General features: G+C 41.1%; 1 protein-coding gene and 1 non-coding gene across 6 annotated transcripts in view; one reads left to right on the plus strand and one right to left on the minus strand.

Moving 5' to 3' along the window:
* SMG6 (SMG6 nonsense mediated mRNA decay factor) overlaps window positions 1-19,880 on the minus strand; it is a 238,253-nt gene that overhangs the window by 204,763 nt on the left and 13,610 nt on the right. For all 5 annotated transcript variants that reach the window (XM_004267048.4, XM_033423246.2, XM_033423243.2 and 2 more), the window contains 2 exons: window positions 15,776-15,886; window positions 15,196-15,408 (listed from right to left, as the gene is read on the minus strand). In XM_004267048.4, the coding sequence (XP_004267096.1) occupies window positions 15,196-15,408; window positions 15,776-15,886 (324 nt within the window). The remainder of the gene's footprint in view (window positions 1-15,195; window positions 15,409-15,775; window positions 15,887-19,880) is intronic.
* Window positions 1,817-1,889, plus strand: TRNAW-CCA (transfer RNA tryptophan (anticodon CCA)). Its single transcript has one exon. It is a non-coding gene; the product is annotated as a tRNA-Trp (tRNA).

Here is a 19,880-nt window from a genome sequence, read left to right on the forward strand (position 1 = left end):
TATGTTCATGGGTGGGGGCAGGGGGGTGAGGGGAAGGTGGAGGCATTAGATGTGTATCACCCACACATCACAGCTTTCTTCTGCACGGTGGTGGCAGCAGTGGCAGCAGCAGCTGGAGTGCACAAACTATGCAAGGGGCACTGAAAAGCAAGACAAAGGATGGGTCTGAAGAAAATACCACCTGCATACCACACTGTTAAAAAAAAGCCTTCAAGCAAATATAGTAAGTTGAGCATGTGAAAGCTCTCTGCGACAGGCCACCTGACCTGGATTTCCCACAGTGAAGCTGTGCTCCTTTTTTGGCCCATGTTTACTTTGCTGGACTCTTGATTAACGGCAAGAAAAAAAAATGTACTCATATACTATCCAGCCTTGTAGAGCCATGTATCAGAGTCGGAAAGAAAATCATCATCCTCGAAGGAAAAACCACCATGGAAACATGGACACAAGAGATTCAGGCAGGGGCAGCACACAAAATCCAGGCAGATGATTCCCAAACCTTGGCAAATAAGGTTCTCACTCTGCCAGAGATTTCACATAACTATTAAAAAGCCTGGGGACAAGGAAAACTACATGAGACCAGAAAAGCTTATTCTAACCAACTGGTTTGGTGGGTGCCATTCAGACTTTACTAAAACACAGCCTGAAGCTTTTCAGTTCACACGCTCACGCAGTATAACTTCTCACTTTTCACCAAGTTGGCTGCAACAGGATGCTGAGGAAAGAGCTCTATCCCAGAGCTCTGTAGGTAGGCCTCAATTCCCACAGGTACAAATTTCATCAAGAAACAGAAGTGATACCTTCAGATTCCTTAGGCTCACTACTGGACAGCAGACAGAGTAACCCAGCCAGGTAGCAGGACATACTGCTCACTGATTTCTGGGTCAACACCAATGACAACGTCACGTGAATCCCAGTAAAACACCTATGACCCAATGATTAAGACGTTTCCCTGTGCCCAAAGTCAGGCCCGTTTGGGTGCTCTTGTCAATCTTAAACTGAATCTCTGAGAAACAACTTAAATGCCTCTTAAAAACCTGGATTGTAATAACTTACTTCGGTGGCACTTTTAAAGCATGGATCACAAAATCAAATGCCTACAGAGGCAAGGTGCGTGATATAACTAAGCCACATCTAAGCAAGCGTAGGAGAGGTAAAGGGGCTAGTGGCAAACTAAAAGGGGGTAGGTACTACTCAGCTCTGGCAAACTGTTGCCAGATCTTGATTTCTTTTGAGAATTAGCTGGCAACTGACTGTAATTTTAAAATAAAACAAACAAAAATCCACTATTTGTACCACTTGAACTCTGGTTAGTGAGCTCATCTGACACCTCCTAACGCAATAAAAAATGAGGCACACAGCCCCACCAATGAAGTACTCTTACCAAAAATGCTGAAAGTATCTAACCATGTGTTTAACTCTCATTTACAGTTATATGGGGAGAGAGGAACAGGTTAAATGATACCACAAGGAAAGAGAGGCAAATCCAGAACGTGGAAATTCCACAGGACAATTGACCTGCTGCTGCTGCTTTTTTTTTTTTGACCTGCTTCTTTAACAAGCTAGTGACATAAAGAAAATTTTTAAAAGGGAAGGCAGAACCGGTCTTGATTAAAAGAGACTTAGGAAAAAACAATCAAACAATAATATACAGATCTTGATTTGAACAAAGCAACTCTAAGAAGACATTTGTTAGATAATCTGGGAAATGAAGTCATAGATCAGATACTGAATGACACCAAGGAAAGGCATGGCAATGGCCCTGCGGTACGTAAGAAAACGTTCATTATTTTTTTAAAGGCATGTAGGGGGGACTTCCCTGGTGGTCCAGTGGTTAAGACTCCACGCTCCCAAAGCAGGGGGCCCAGGTTCAATCCCTGGTCAGGGAACTAGATCCCGTATGCCGCAACTAAGAGCCTGTGTGCTGCAACTAAAGATCCCGCGTGCCGCAACTAAGGATCCTGCATGCAGCAACTAAAAGATCCCACACTCGGCAACGAAGATCCTGCATACCACAACTAAGACCCAGTGCAGCCAAATAAATATATATATATTTTTTTAAATTAGAAAATAAAAGGCATGTAGAGAAGTGAAATATGTAGGGATGCAGTGATCTAGGGTTTGCTTTAAAATACTTCAGCAGGGGGTGAAGGGGAAAAGCTGAAACAAATGTGGATGACAGGTATGGGGGTTCATTACGCTATTTTCTTGTGTGTGTTTGAAATTTTTCATAATTAAATAAAACTCTTCAAATCAAGTGAACAGTCTGCATTTAGACAGTGGGTTGTCAGTTTGTGAATCATCAAGCCTCATTGTTCACTTTGGTTAGAAAGCGAAAATTGCAAAATCAAGCCTAATAGCTTAAAAGAACACCATAACAAAAATATGTCAGTAACAACTACCACCACTGTATGAGAAGTTACGATATGCCACTCATTGCTCTTTACATGTATTATCTCATTTAGTCTATAGCTATCACCACCTTACAAATGAGGAAACCAAAGCGCAGGCAGATTAAGGAACATGCCCAAAGTCTCACAGCTAGTAACTGATAAAACCAGGACTTGAACTTAGGACTTCCCAAAACCCAAGCTGTTAACTCCTGCACTATCCTGCCTCTGACATACAGAATGCTGGACAAAATTAATGAAAGCTAACAAGCTTCCAAACCCTAAAGAAATATAATGGACTTGCAGGCAATCACTCATGGAAGGATCTCCCAACTCCCAAGTCCAATAGTAATATAAAAAAAAAAGCAAAGGTGAATTAACAGTGTGTATGATATGCCACTAATAGACAGTCATATATCTGTCTTATATATACAATTTATATTACATATAAACACACATATACTGTACTACCCCATTCAAAAATATTTCTTGGGCTTCGCTGGTGGCTCAGTGGTTGGGAGTCTGCCTGCCAAGGCAGGGGACATGGGTTCAAGCCCTGGTCCAGGAGGATCCTGCATGCTACAGCGTAACTAGGCCCACGCACCACAATTGCTGAGCCTGTGCTCTGAAGCCCATGAGCCACAACTACTGAGTACGTGTGCCATAACTACTGAAGCCCATGCACCTAGAGCCTGTGCTCTGCAGCAAAGAAGCCACCTTTGCTTCTTTGGTGAGAAGCCCGTGCACTGCAACGAGGAGTAGCCCCCGCTCGAGGCAACTAGAGCGGGCCCGCGTGCAGCAACGGAAACCCAATGCAGCCAAAAATAAATAAATAAAATAAGATAAATAAAACATTAAAAAAAATACATTTCTTTAATTAAAATATTTAAAAAGGCAATCACTCCTCTACTAGATCTGTCAATCTCTATTCCCACCTTCCTAGAAACCAACCCTAACATAACTGCCTAGAAATTTCTCCAACAAGAATCCAGCTTTCCAAACAAGGTCACAAACTTCCTATGCCCAGGGGGCCTCACATTAATCCCTCATGCCCCCAATTTATTACTAGCTCAAGATGCTCCCTCATGAAATGGATACTTTCAGACTCAATCTTTCAAGAACAATAATCAGGGGGCTTCCCTGGTGTCGCAGTGGTTAGGAATCCACCTGCCAATGCAGGGGACATGGGTTCAAGCCCTGGTCCGGGAAGATCTCACATGCCATGGAGCAACTAAACCCGTGCGCCACAACTACCGAGCCTGCACTCTGGAGCCCATGAGCCACAACTACTGAAGCCCGCATGCCTACAGCCCGAGCTCCACAGCAAGAGAAGCCACTGCACTGAGAAGCCCGCACACTGCCACGAAGAGTAGCCCCCACTTGCCACAACTATGGAAAGCCCGCACGCAGCAATGAAGACCCACCGCAGCCAAAAATAAATTTATAAAAACAAAACAACAATAATCAGTCCTATTAGATGTCTAACCTTTCTTGACAAACAAAACAACAATAATCAGTCCTATTAGATGTCTAACGTTTCTTGACAAACAAAACAACAATAATCAGTCCTATTAGATGTCTAACGTTTCTTGACAAACAAAACAACAATAATCAGTCCTATTAGATGTCTAACGTTTCTTGACAAACAAAACAACAATAATCAGTCCTATTAGATGTCTAACGTTTCTTGACAAACAAAACAACAATAATCAGTCCTATTAGATGTCTAACGTTTCTTGACAAACAAAACAACAATAATCAGTCCTATTAGATGTCTAACGTTTCTTAACAAACAAAACAATAATCAGTCCTATTAGATGTCTAACGTTTCTTAACAAACAAAACAACAATAATCAGTCCTATTAGATGTCTAACGTTTCTTAACAAATAAAACAACAATAATCAGTCCTATTAGATGTCTAACGTTTCTTAACAAACAAAACAACAATAATCAGTCCTATTAGATGTCTAACGTTTCTTGAACTCACTCTTCCTTATTGTTGTGGCTTGAGAAGCTTCTCTTTATGCACAAGAGACAGGACTTGTGTCAGGACAGGATGGTGTCACTCTAACTGTGCTACTTTGATAAAGACCAAGATACAGAAAGCTGTGTTGACCATAAATATTAGAATACCACTTTCCCAACCAGATTCTACGTTAAAAATTAGGCATGGATTTTTCTCTTCTGATAGCCCAAGATAATGGGCATTCGACATTTCCAATCTAAACGCTGTGCCCTATAAAAATATGCAGGAAGAGCATACCCTAAAATGTTTTATTTATTTATTTTGGCTGCGCTGGGTCTTCATTGCAGTGTGAGGGCTCTCTAGTTGAAGCGCACGGGATCTAGAGCACGTGGGCTCAGTAGCTGTGGTGGATGGACTTAGTTGTGGCATCTCACTGGGCTCTTAGTTCCCCGACCAGGGATCGAACCCAGGCCCCCTGCATTGGGAGCGTGGAGTCTTCACCACTGCACCACCAGGGAAGTCCCCTTTAAAAGTGGCTATCTCTAGGTGATAAAACATATTTATCTGCATTTTCAAGCTTTTTTACAATAAGCATGTGTTGGCTTTGTGCATTTTTAAAAGTGATAAAAATATGAAAATGAAAAGAGCTTTGCCCTTCTTGATTGAAGCCATTAGTAATTTCCTCCAACCACCAAGACACAAAGAGACACTAGTACCTTCTCCAGGTTTGAGCTCAGAATGCCTAAAGCACCATCTAAGAGAGCAGTCCTCAAATTTTAATCAGCAAACTGTGGGGCAAAAAATTCAGTCCACTTTCACCCTACCAAATTTAATGAATGGAAGAGTATTGCTTTTGTTGAATTAACAATGCAGATGTGACAAGTAAACAATGAGAAATTCCAGAAACAAAATGTTATTTCCAGAATCCAGAAGGATATTATACGGGACCAGCCTACAGACCACCACACACCCACGCGTCCACAGCACCAAACAAGAAAGTGGTTCCTGCAGAAGGTTCAGTCCTTCCACCACTCCAACTTTCTCATGTTATCCTCCAAACTCATCACAGATTTAGATACCCTGCAAAGCTTCTGCTGTGTCACACCACCTCTGTCTTTGCTCGGGCTGTTCCTCCTACTTGGAACACTCTCTTCTCACTCTCCCTAGTTAACATTTCCAGGAAGCCTTCTGAATTCACCCTCCCTTTCGCCACCACAACCCACGCCTCCACCGGGATTGGACCAAGTGCCCTTCTCTGTGCTTCCAAGGCACCCAAGACATACCTCCCTCATTACACATACACGATACAGTTGGTCCTCATTATCTGTGGATTTCATATTTATGAATTCACCCACTCACTAAAACTTATTAGCAACCCCAAAATCAATACTCACGGTGCTTTCACAGTCATTTGTGAACATGTACAGAGCAGCAAAAAATCTGAGTCTCCACATAAGCACATTCCCAGCTGAGATCAAACAGGGGATTTCTCTCATACTTTAAACTAGTGTCCTTTCTGTGGCCTACTTCCTGCCACATTTTCCACATCTTTGTGCACTGATTAAAATGGTCCCCCAAGCGCAGTGCTAAAATGCTATCTAGTGTTCCTAAACACGAGAAGGCTGTGATGTGCCTTAATGAGAAAATATGTGTGCTAGACAAGTGGCTTGGGCATGAGTTATAGTGCTGCTGGCCATGATTTCAATGCTAATGAATCAACAATATATTAAATAACGTGTCTTTAAATAGAAGCATACATAAAATAAGGTTATGTACTGATCAGCTGATGAAAATCTTGTAACCAGGGGCTCACAGGAACCTAACCTTGTATTTCCCTTAGGAGCAATGGTTCAGAACCTACTAATTCAGTGTCTATGGTGACTTTACAGAACATAACTACTGCAAACAACAATAAACTGTATACTGAAACATTCTCTTTATGTAGCCATTCCTTCCATTCACCCAGAGGTTGGTAAAGTAGGCCCACAGGCCAAAGCGAGCCTGCCACCTGTCTTTGTAAACACAGTTTTACTGGAACACGGCCATGCTCGCTCATTTACATTTTGTCTATGGCTACTTCAGCACCACAACAGCAAAGGTGAGTAATAACAGAGACCATATGGCTTGCAAAGTCTAAAATACTTACTATTTGGCCTTTCACAAAAAAAGGCTGCTGACCCATGCACTAGACTCTAAACTCTTTTCTTTTTTTAAATTTATTTATTCTTGGCTGTGTTGGGTCTTCGTTGCGGCACGCAGGCTTTTCTCTAGTTGCAGTGAGCGGGGGCTACTCTTCATCGTGGTGTGCAGGCTTCTCATTGTGGTGGCTTCTCTCATTGCAGAGCATGGGCTCTAGGCACGCGGGCTCAGCAGTTGTGGTTCGTGGGCTCTAGAGCGCAGACTCAGTAGTTGTGGCACACAGGCTTAGCTGCTCCATAGCATGTGGGATCTTTCTGGACCAGGGCTCGAACCCATGTCCCCTGCATTGGCAGGCAGATTCTTAACCACTGTGCCACCAGGGAAGTCCCGACTCTAAGCTCTTCGAGGAAACAACAATGTTGTACTCATCTTTACAATCTTAGCACAAAGCTGGCACAATAGGACAGGTAAACCAAACTTCAGTCTGATTAAGCACTGGACCCAGAATACAGCCTTCTGCTCTAAGAAGTCCGGGGTAACTGCATTAAATTCCAGATCTGATTAAGTCTTGAAAAAAAGATACTATGCAAAGAAATAAAGTAAATAATGGAATGTGACAGAAGGATGAGGAGCAAAAGGAAAAAGACCAAGGCAAACAATATCATTTGGTGGGTGAAATAATCTGAGAGATTCAAATAAGGAAAGACCCAATAACAGGTATTAGTAGCTACTGAGGTCCAGTCTAGTCTGAACCCTAAAACATATTCAGAAGAGTCAAAGAGAAGGAAGGTTTCGCAAGAGCTTGGCCAAATATACAATGACATTTCATTTGTCTAAAGACATATTTTCTACACATAGCACCACGCATGTTGTACATATAACAATCACAATGGGTTGAGGAAAATGCCGGGAATAGCAAGCCAAATCATGCCACAATAGGAGAACTCACAGAAGTCTGAGAGACAAACATCTATCAACAGCTCATTCCTCCCCAGCAAACAGACACATGTTACACTGCATTCAAGATGTTGATAACAGAGCAATCAGGTCTGAGAACATCCTCAGCTGTTCCATCAGAGACTCTCACCTTTCAGTATGAACATTATTTCTGAAGCCATCAATTTAATATCCTTAGATTAACTCACTCTCAGCAACAACTCATTTGCTAAGCAGTACCCTTTTCTGATTTCCAAAGGGAGTTGAGACATAGTGGAAGGCACATCCACTAAATAAAGAATGCTTGGAACCCTGTCGACACTGAATTTGAGTGGCCTAGCTGACAGAGAGAGTTAAATGCGGGGCTCAATAGTTTCAGAGGATGCCACTTACAGCTGAGGCTGGCAGTCCCTCCCCAGGTTGCATGTTCAACCCAAACCACATCTCAAGGCTGAAAACCAGCAACCCACAAGCTAACCTCCTGCAGCCACTCAGAGAGAGAGCAAAAGCTCACGCCTGGCAGAGACAGGGCAAACCAGTTTGGAGATTACTATCATGACTAACAACCACCCGAAGCCAAATTTTCTGTTTCTTATTCATGGATCTGAATTTTAGCAGTTTGTGCTAGAAACTCTCCAGGAGTTCTCAAAGGAGCAACTCCTATCAAGGCTAATCACTCAAAAAGGACAACTGAAATGAACACGCAAGTAAAGCACAGCACACATTTAATTACACAGATAAATAAATGGCACACACCTTTATAATGAAACATCATGCAGCCACACTACTAAGAAAAGACACTCTTAGACAAGTGGAAACACAGTCAGTTCTGCTACAAGTTTGTTTTGAAAATGTCTATCTGTTCCATCATGATCAACATATTAGGGAACAATTTGAACCTAACACCAATTTTTCTTTTGTTCAGGAAAAACAACAGGTAAACACAGAAAACTCCACCCAGCTGAACCGAGTTGCACAGGAACACACAAAACACACACACACACACACACACACACACACACCCCCCCCAAACATCCACCAGCTACTGCAGTTCACCATGTAAACTTACATTCTGAGCCACGCCTATCCCCATCTGGTGTTATACCTGCCGGTCCAATTTCAAAAAACCCTCCTTCCATCACTTCATAATAACTCACAAGCAGCAATCCTTCCAAAGCCCACTTCTACAAGCAAACCTCATGTCTTTTTCAAGATAGTGTCTACATACTTCTTAACCAATGAACATGTATAAAACTGTACAACTGCTTTATTAGGTTTATATCTTTTTTTTTTTAATAAGTCACTGAGGAAGTTTTTTTTTTTTTTTTTTTAATAAATTTATTTATTTATTTATTTTTGGCTGTGTTGGGTCTTCGTTTCTGTGTGAGGGCTTTCTCCAGTTGCGGAGAGCGGGGGCCATTCTTCATCTCCATGCGCAGGCCTCTTACTGTCGTGGCCTCTCTTGTTGCAGACCACAGGCTCCAGACGCGCAGGCTCAGTAGTTGTGGCTCACGGGCCTAGTTGCTCCGCGGCATGTGGGATCTTCCCAGACCAGGGCTCGAACCCGTGTCCTTTGCATTAGCAGGCGGATTCTCAACCACTGCGCCACCAGGGAAGCCCGCTGAGGAAGTTTTTGAGTGTTGTGCTCCTAACTCCATTTTCCCTGTAGTTTTTATTGTGCAATTGTGTATAGCAGTGATTTTTAGGAATGCATGTGTTACCTTATAGGAGAACTGACTGCATGTCCAATGGATAATTCAAAAAAGCAAGCTGTGGGACTTCCCTGGTGGCACAGCAGTTAAGACTCCACACTCCCAATGCAGGGCGCCCGGGTTCAATCCCTGGTCAGGGAACTAGGTCCCACATGCATGCCGCAACTAAGAGTTCACATGCCCCAACTAAGGAGCCCGAGTTCTGCAACTAAGGAAACCGCAAGCCGCAACTAAAAGAGCCTGCCTGCCGCAATTAAGACCCAGTGCAACCAAATAAAGAAATAATTTTTTTTAAAAAAGCAAGCTGTATATCAGTATATATAGTATAATCTCATTTTTGTTAAAAAAATATATTTCACGTGTCTGCAGGTATGTATGTATACATACACACCTATAAATGTTTAGAAAAAGGTCTGGAAGAACCTACATCAAATAGTTAATAGTGGTATCTCTGAAGGAAAGAACACAAGTGACTCTCATTTTAAACTTTATGTACATTTTTGTTTGATTTAGATACAGTGAATTGGTGTTACTTCTGCAATTAAAAGAATTCCCTTTAAAAAACAAATAAATCAAAAAATAAGAAGAAGAAAAAAATTTTTAAAACAAATAAATCTGTTCTAATAGTAGAAGTGTTGAAAAGAGTGATCATTACACAATCTGGTTATACGATCCCCTGTTTAAAATCCTTAATATTAGATATCCAAACTCCTCAATATTTATGAATAATCTGGCCCCTCCTATCTTCTCCAGCTTCATCCCTCACTTTTCCTCCCCTCCTTTATATGCTCAACTAAGATTTATTTAGAATCTTCTTGCAGGCAATGGGGATAAGGCAATGGGGATAAGGCAATGAGCAACCAGATACAGACCCCACCCTCACAGAGGCTTGAATCTAGCAAGGGAGAGGCTTTAACCAACAAGAACAAAACTGCACCTAGTTTTTAAGTAACTGTAAAATTACTTAATCACAAATATGGCATTACAAAGGGGAAGCAACCAGGCTCAGGGATCAGGAAAAGCTTCCCTGGAAAAGGGAAGTGGTATTTACGCTGAGAGTTTAAGGAGAAGCAAAAATGGAGCTGATAAAGAGAGAAGACCACTGCAGGCAAAGAGAATGTGCCACAGCCAATGGCCAGAAAAGAGCTTGGGCCCTTCAAGGAAGAAGCCAGTATACCTACAGAACAAGAACAAAGCGGGGAAGAGGGGTACACGATAAGGTCAGAAGCAGCAGAGACCAAATCTTGCAGGGCCCAGTAAACTACTTTAAGGATTGTGGACCTGATTCTAAGAGCAAAGAGAACCAACTGAAGACTTTCAAATAGGGAAGTGACGTGACCAGAAACGTGTATTTGAAAGCTCATTTGGGTTACTGTCCAAAAAGAAAGGCCTAAGAAGGACCAGGAATAAATGTGGAAAGGTCATTAAGAACTTCTTATAGTGTGTGGATTACTGAAATAATGAATGATAGCTTGTACTACGATAGTGGTAGTAGAAATAGAAAAAAGTAGATAGATTCAAATTATGTTTAGGGGTAGACCAAACAGCTCTTGATACTGACTGGATGTGGGGTATAGGAAAGGAAGGGGTAAAGGATGACTCAAGTCTCTAGCAAGAGCACCACTCACATCCTAGCCTCCAGCCATACTGAATGACTTGCAACTCCCTAAGCCTTCAGCCATACTGAATGACTTGCAGCTCCCTAAGCCTTCAGCCTGAGAGTGGAAATGCCCTTACATCATCCTTCAGCTACAAAGTGCCTCCTCATTCTAGCCTTACCTAACCATGCCCATTAGATGCTTTAATTTATGCTCCATAGCCTCTCAGCCTTGCCTTTATCACAGCACTTGGCACACTGCATTATAATATATAATATAATCGTATGTTTCTGTCTTCCCCACATGACTGAGTGCTCCCTAAGGTTAAAAATCATTTTTGGTTGTTTTAATCTCTGTATCCCCAAAGCCTAATTACTCAAACGTCTGTGAATAGATTCCCACTTCCCATCAACTGTATGTTCCTATTGCAGGGAACAGAGAAAGCAAGCTAAGTTCTTGGGGCCTGCTGTATGAAAGAAACGGATATGGGGGCTTCCCTGGTGGCGGAGTGGTTGCGAGTCCGCCTGCCGATGCAGGGGACACGGGTTCGTGCTCCGGTCCGGGAAGATCCCACATGCCACGGAGCGGCTGGGCCCGTGAGCCATGGCCGCTGAGCCTGCGCGTCCGGAGCCTGTGCTCCGCAACAGGAGAGGCTGCAACAGTGAGAGGCCCGCGTACCGCAAAAAAAAAAAAAAGAAAAGGATATGGGAAGATGGCTTGAACCTGAGAAAGCAGGTAAAACAGGAAGTGTGGTTTCCTAACTGGATAAACAGAGAGCTATGAAACTGCAGCCTTCTTCCTCAAGTGCTGGTAGTATAGAACTAAAAGCCCAAACCCAGAGATGTAAACTTAAAAAAAATTAAGGATGGTGTATGTACCCAAGGATGATGTATAGGCTGAAAATATATAAACAGCTTCAACAATAGTTTAGAAAACAAATTACCACATTTTACTCTGCACACATCTGTGATCATCTGAAATTTTTACTAAAAATATACTCGTATGTTATTTGTATAATTAATAATAAAATAAAAAAATGTAATGGATCCAACGTGCAGCTCCGAGAAGCTACACACTGAATAAAAACACATGCCATATGATCCAGCAATCCGACTCCTGGGCATACATCCAGACAAAACTCTAATATGAAAAGATACAGGCACCCCAATGTTCACAGCAGCACTATTTACAAAAGCCGAGACACTGTAGCAACCTAAAAGTCCATCGACAGATGAATGCATAAAGAAGATGTGGAAAGGGTGTGGTGAAAAGGGAACCCTCCTGCACTGTTGGTGGGAATGTAAATTGATACAACCACTACGGAAAACAGTATGGAGGTTCCTTAAAAAACTAAAAATAGAACTACCAGATGACCCAGCAATCTCACTTCTGGGCATATACCCTGAGAAAACCATAATTCAAAAAGAGACATGTACCACAATGTTCACTGCAGCACTATTTACAATAGCCAGGACATGGAACCAACTTAAATGTCCATCGACAGATGAATGGATAAAGAAGATGTGGCACATATATACAAAGGAATATTACTCAGCCATAAAAAGAAACAAAATTAAGTTATCTGTAGTGAAGTGGATGGACCTAGAGTCTGCCATACAGAGTGAAGTAAGTCAGAAAGAGAAAAACAAATACCATATTCTAAGGCATACATATGGAATCTAAAAAAAAAAAAGGTACTGATGAACCTAGTTGCAGGGCAGGAATAAAGATGTAGACATAGAGAATGGACTTGAAGACACAGGGTGGGAGGGAGAAGCTGGGGCGAGGTGAGAGTAGCATCAACATATATACACTATCGAATGTAAAACAGTTAGCGAGTGGGAAGCAGCAGCATAGTACAGGGAGATCGGCTCGGTGCTTTGCGATGACCTAGAGGGGTGGGATAGGGAGGGTGGGAGGGACGGGATATGGGGACATGTGTATGCATATGGCTGATTCACTTTGGTGTACAACAGAAACTAACACATTATTGTAAAGCAATTATACTCCAATAAAGATCTATTTAAAAAATCACTTTCCTTTTCAAAAAAAAAACATGTGAGATATATATATATATATATATCTCAGCCATAAAAAACAACGAAATATATATATTTATATATATATTTATATTTATATATTTATATATTTATATATATATATATATTATATATATTTATATTTATATATTTTTATATATATATATATATATATATCTCAGCCATAAAAAACAACGAAATAATGCCATTTGCAGCAACATGGATAGACCTAGAGATTATCATACTAAGTGAAGCAAGTCAAAAAGAGAAAGACAAATACCATATAATATCACTCATATGTGGAATCTAAAATATGACACAAATGAACTTATCTACGAAACAGAAAGACTCACAGACGTAGAGAACAGACTTGCAGTTGCCAAGGGAGAAAGGGGTGAGGGAGGGATGGATTGGGAGTTTGGAATTAGAAGATGCAAATGGATATAGAATGGATAAACAACAAGGTCCTACTGTATAGCAGAGGGAACTATATTCAATATCCTGTATGAAACCATAATGGAAAAGAATATGAAAAAGAATATATATATATACGTATAAATGAATCACTTTGCTGTATACCAGAAACTAACACAACATTGTATATCAACTATAATTCAATAAATTTTAAAAATGAAAAAGAATAAAAATACAAACTTACAAATACATTGCTTAAAAAATAAATAAAACACCTAATGGAAGAGAGAAAGCTATAAAAGATTAATTATAACTTTTATGAGAGATACTCCCTAAGCTTGAGGCCAAGGCCAAAGAAAGCCATAAAATGCTTTCTCAAATTGTCATTGTTGCTTTCATTTTAAAGACACACAGTGGAGCTAATCAACAGAACAATTTATCTCTTATTCAAATAGGCATCCAGTTTGGGGTGGTAATATTCAAACTAGAAGAGGCAGTAGTGAGGGATTCTACCATAGCAGCAACCCCTCTGAAGCACCTTGATGTACTGTGGCCCCAGGTACACCATGACATATAGGAAGTTGGTAGTTTCATTTATAAGCAATGACTGCTTTCCAAGTCATCCCGAAAACAGCTAGAGACTAAAGATATAGGAAGATAAATGGAAATTTTAAATTAAACCCCAAAGGACAAGTCCTCCTATCCCACCACCTCTGACTCATTCTTAGACAACCATGCCTCCAACTTCAAAGAGGAAACAGAAATCATCAAAAGGCCCTCCCTCACCTTCCTCCTATAATACAAACTTACCTGCATCCCCAATTATCTGTTCCTCCCTGCCCTCAAGCACAAGAAAGAGGGGTTCTCTTACCTTCTTTCAGGCTAATCCCCTCATTTGTGCTCTGGATCCTACTTCTTTCTCATCAACTGCAAGGACTTCTCCCTGCCATCTATCTCCTTTCTTTCTTAGACCTCGAACCTATTTATCATTATGCTCCTTCCTTGAGCAGCTGAAGCAGCTCTCTCATGACTTCAGTACCATCTATAACAGGATGCCTTCAAGTATCTTCATCTCTGGCCTAGATCTCTCTCCTCAGCTTCAGATATCCGCTAGCCTCTAAATATCTCCACGTCAATGTCCTATAGAAATTCCAACATGTCCAAAACTAAGCTCATCATCTTTCTCTTAAAACCAAGACCATCATTCACCCAGTTTCCAAATGAGAAACCTAAGTGTTACTTTTGATTCCCTCTTCTCCCTCAGCTCCCCATGTCCAATCAAGTCCTTTGGATTTTACCTCGTTAATATACTTCTGTTCACTTCTCCCCATCTGCAAAGCCATTTCCTGGTTCAGGTCCTTCTCACTTCTCACTTGGATTACTGTAGCATGCTCCTACTCTTCTTATTTCTGTCTTACCCTTCTCCAAATTTTCCACAAAGCAGCCAGAGTCATATTTCTAAAGTGCACATCTGAGATTTCCCTATTTAAAGCATTCAATAGCTCCCTACTACCTTCAGGATAAAGGTCAAATTACTTATTACATGACCCTTCAAGGCCTGGTCCCAGATTACCCCACCACCCACTCCTCTATAAATTTTACCCTCAAGGAACAATGAACCCTCCATTTGCAGTTTTCCAACTACTGTGTCCTCTCCCTAGCTTCAAAAATCCCACACAGAATCCTGAACCATCATATTGATGACTATAAACCCAAAGCAACAAGAAACTGTCACCCTATACAAATCCTAAATTAATCTTCACTTAGAAAAATTACTTTTACTAAATTCTACAGTGCCACATAGTGGTGAGAGAGGGAAGCGAATAGCAAAGGTAAAGGACGTGTAGGCGGAGGACATAAATGAGAACATCAAGGAGTCTGAAGTGATCTGCCTTTCCTGAGATGAATGGGAATGTCTGCAGTGCTCCATGGTTGCATGTACCAGAACACTCACGCTTACTCAGCTAGTCTTGCTCATAACATCACCCTCAGGAACTTACATCACTGGGGCTCAGGCTGCCCAGCCCATTCTCCTGCTCAGAATCCTTCCCAGACTCAGTGCCCTGGGAGGACCGGGGATGGGATGGATGAATCCAGATCTCCAGGCGAGTGGTGTCATCTCCAACATGCCGGAAAGTGGATTTCTTTGCTTTCCGCCATTGGTCAGGGCTCAGTTCCAATTCCTCGTGTTGCTTCTTTTCCATCTGTTCTGCCTGTACGACATACAAACATATAAGCTCAGACTGTCCTGGGATTCAGCCAATCAAGAGAAGCGCTCATCTCACCTGAGTTTGTTGCCCAAGAACTGTAAAAAGTAAAGACTTTGCCATAGTTCCACAGTAGTAGAGTACCATCTGTTTTGTCTCATAAAAGTTATTAATTCTGTAAACCAGATGCTGTGGGCCCTGGAGAGCTCTCCTAAAGCTGAGTTTCGTTCTGCATAGAGACTGACTGACTCCCATCAGCACAGCCCGAGGGGACCCCTTCAGGACATTATCAGCCGTTTCCTTAAGGACTCAGAGACACTAAGAGAAACACATTCTTCTAGGAAGGAATGATTCTGCCCGCATCCCCACTCACCTTCCGTTTGGTCTCTTCAAACAAGCTCATGAGACTCTCCTTGGCAGTCAGGATAGGGTTGCTGGCAGCTAGACTGCGCATATAGTAATAGACGGCATCAAGCTTCCTCCTCTGCAGAAAGAGGTCAGAGACACCGAGTCAACCAGTTCTCTTCTGGACTCCAGCCTGAGTCAGCAGACCCAGGAAACCCTACCATCCCTCCCAACCTGTGCTCCAAGCTGTGAGGAGTTCCAACATGAAAATGAGACAACTATCCACGGGAGAAGCCATGGCGAGTACATCAGAGCTCTCGTCTTGCCCACTACTATGTCTTACATGTAGAGGTGCTCGTAAAGCCACATGCTCAAAAGCAGGAGAAACGAATAAAGAGCCTCACAAAATACGAGACCAATTATGCTTTCTTTTTAGAGAAAGAAAATGTTCAGCATGTACTAATTATTGTTTTTAAAACATTATAAATAACAATGGCAATATCACTGATTAAGCATAGCTAAGTGTGAGGTAAATGATCAGCACTTCATAGATATTATGATATTATTTCCAAACCTAAGGAAACTGCCCCACAGGGATTACTATTCCCGTTTTAATAATGAAGAGATAGGGGCTCAGGAAGATTATTACATAACTTGCCCAACAAGGTCTCAAAGCCAAATCCCAGATAAGCTAGTATTTGAACCTAGGTCTGCCTGGCTCCTAAGTTTATGTTTTCACTACAACATACTGACTCCACGAAGAAAAGGAAACAAACTATTATCCAATGCATGCAGCAAATAAATACTTCAAGTCCATTTTAAAACCAATTAATAAGTAAAAGAAAGGGAGAGGGTCAGAAAGAAGGAAAAACACTGAAATAAAGGGGGAAAGAATATCAAAAAGCCTTTCTATCTTTCTATCATATACATTGTTACCTTTTCTGTCTCAAAATGCACCTAGACTACTACTTCCCCCTCTCCCCAGCACCTACTCACTCTTTAAAAGTCCCATCTTGCATTCATCTAGCATGGTTAAAGGTGTACATTCTAAGCTCAACTGCCTGAGTCTGAATTTGGTCCTGCCATTTATTAGGTATAACCCTAAGAAAGTCAACCTAGAAAGGTTTCCTTATTTGTAAAATGAATACATTCACCAACATATATGGCTCCTGAAAAGATTAAAATTCATATAATATATACAGTTTAACAGAATATCTGGTACTCAGTTTCAGTCAGTTAAGTGGGAGCTATCTTTAATGTTATTCCAATTACACCACTCATTTGATTTTACAGTATTTTATCAGTTCTACAATGATTTTTTTCTTTTCTTTTCTTTTTTTTTTTTTTGCGGTACGCGGGCCTCTCACTGCTGCGGCCTCTCCCGCCATGGAGCACAGGCTCCAGCCGCGCAGGCTCAGCAGCCATGGCTCACGGGCCCAGCCGCTCCGCGGCACACGGGATCCTCCTGGACCGGGGCACAAACCTGTGTCCCCTGCATCGGCAGGCGGACTCCCAACCACTGCACCACCAGGGAAGCCCTTTTTCATATTTTAACATCTCTGAAATCAAGATACAACTCAATCACTATCTATCATCATGTCTTATTTTAATTCACATTCTTCTTTCTTAGTGGTATAGGAAATGATGTATCTAACAATCAATTGCATCATATTGCATCAAGTCTAATTTGTATCATTGTCTATACACCTCACTTGTCTTCTCAACAATGTTTCCTTTCAGGACAGAAACCATATCAAATATTTACCACTCACAGCACCTAGCAAAGCACTGTGCACAGCATGTTCTCAGTAAATACTAGAGATCCACTGAATGAAAGGTTACAGAAAAGCTGAGAAAGTGATCTTAAAAGACAACTGGGGGCACTTTTCTGGTGGTCCAGTGGCTAAGACTCTGCACTTCCAATGCAAGGGGCATGGGTTCAATCCCTGGTCAGGGAACTAAGATCTCACATGCCGCTTGACATGGCCAAAAAAACAGACAACTGGGTTAACACAGAGACAGAAAAGGAGGGACAGAGGAAAAGAACTTGAAAAGAGTACTAACTTAGGTAAGAGGTCCATGAAAGAAACACATACCAATTTAATTAGTGTAGCAACAGACCACTGAGGGAAGACACAAGATTAACACTCAAGGGACTTCCCTGGTAGTCCAGCGGTTAAGACTCGCACTCCCAATGCAGGGGGCCTGGGTTCAATCCCTGGTCAGGGAACTAGATCCCACATGCCATAGCTAAGATCCCACATGCCTCAACTAAGACCCAGCACAGCGAAATAAATACATATTAAAAAAAAAAAAAAAAAAAGATTAACACTGAAAAATCAGTTGTATTTCTACACATTAGTAGTGAACAATCTGAAATATTAGGAAAATAATTCTATTCATAATAGCATCAAAAATAATAACATACCTTTATATGTTAGGAATATTTATATCTTAGGAATAAATTTAACCTAGGAGATGCAAAACTTATACACTGAAAACGACCACACATTTCTGAAAGAAATTAGAGAGGACCTAAATAAATGGAAAACATCCTGTGTTTGTGCAGAAGACAATACTGTAAAGATGTACATACTCCCCAAAGCAATCCACAGATTCAGTGCAATCCTTATCAGAATCACAAAGACTGTTTGGGCAGAAATGAAAAAGCCGATCCTAAAATCCATATGGAATTCCAAGGAACCCCAGATAGCCAAAACAATCTTGAAAAAGAAAAACAAAGTTGGAAGACTCACATACCCAATCTCAAAACTTACCACAAAGCTACAGTAATTAAAACAACGTAGTACTGGCACAAAGGTGGACATATGGATCAATGTGAGAGAATCTAGAGTCCAGAAATAAACCTATCATACATCAACTGACTTTCGACAAGGGTGCCAAGACTATTTAATGGGGAAAGAACAGTCTCTTCAACAAATGGTGCTAGGAAAATTGGATGTCCACATGCAAAAGAACGAATTGGACCCTTACTTCACACCATATACAAAAATTAACCAAAAATGGATCAAAGACCTAAATATAAGAACTAAAACTATAAAAAATGTATCCCTGTATTTTCTTCTAAATAAATAAATAATAAATCTTAACTTTTAATTTGGTTAAGAGTTTCTTAGCTATGACATCAAAGCACAAGCAACAAAAGAAAAAATAGATGAATTGGACTTCATCAAAATTAAAAACTTTTGTGGGGAACTCCCTGATGGCGCAGTGGTTAAGACTCCAAGCTCCTAATGCAGGGGACCCCAGTTTGATCCCTGGTCAGGGAACTAGATGCCATATGCCACAACTAAGAGTTTGCATGCCACAACTAAGGAGCCCGCCTGCCACAACTAAGGAGCCCACCTGCCGCAACTAAGACCCAGCATAACCAAATAAATACATAAATCTTGAAAAAAAAAAAATTTTGTGCATCAAAGGGCATTATCAAGAGAGTGAAGAGACAACCCATAAAATGGGAGAAAATATTTGTAAATCAAATATCTGATAAACGTCAGAATATATAAAGAACTCCTACATCTCAACAACAAAAAAGACAACCCAATTTAAAAATATGCAAAGGATCTGAAAAGACATTTCTCCAAAGAAGATATGCAGATGGCCAACAAGAACATTAAAAAATCAGTACTCATTAGGGAAATGCAAGTCAAAACCACAGTGCCATACAACTTTGAAGCAGTTAGGCTGGCTACTATTTAAATACACACACACACACACACACACACACACACATACACACACACCAACAACAGAAAATAGTGTGTGTTAGGAAGGATGTGGAGAAACTGGAACGCTTGTGCACTACTGGTGGGAACGTAAAATGGTGCAGCTGCCAATATGGTGGTTCTTCCAAAAACTGAAAATACAATTATCACATGACCCAGCAATTCCACTTCTGAGTATATATTCAAAAGAATTGAAAGAAGAGTCATGAAGAGGTATCTGCACACTCATATTCATAGTAGTATTATTCACAATGGCCAAAAGGTAGAAGTGTCCATTGAGAGATGAACAGATAAACAAAATGTGGTATATACATACAATTGAATATTATTCAGCCTTAAGGAGGAAACTGACATGAGCTGTAACATGGATGAACCTTAAGGATATAA

This window comes from Orcinus orca, chromosome 19 (assembly GCF_937001465.1).
Source record: "Orcinus orca chromosome 19, mOrcOrc1.1, whole genome shotgun sequence".
NCBI lineage: Eukaryota > Metazoa > Chordata > Mammalia > Artiodactyla > Delphinidae > Orcinus > Orcinus orca.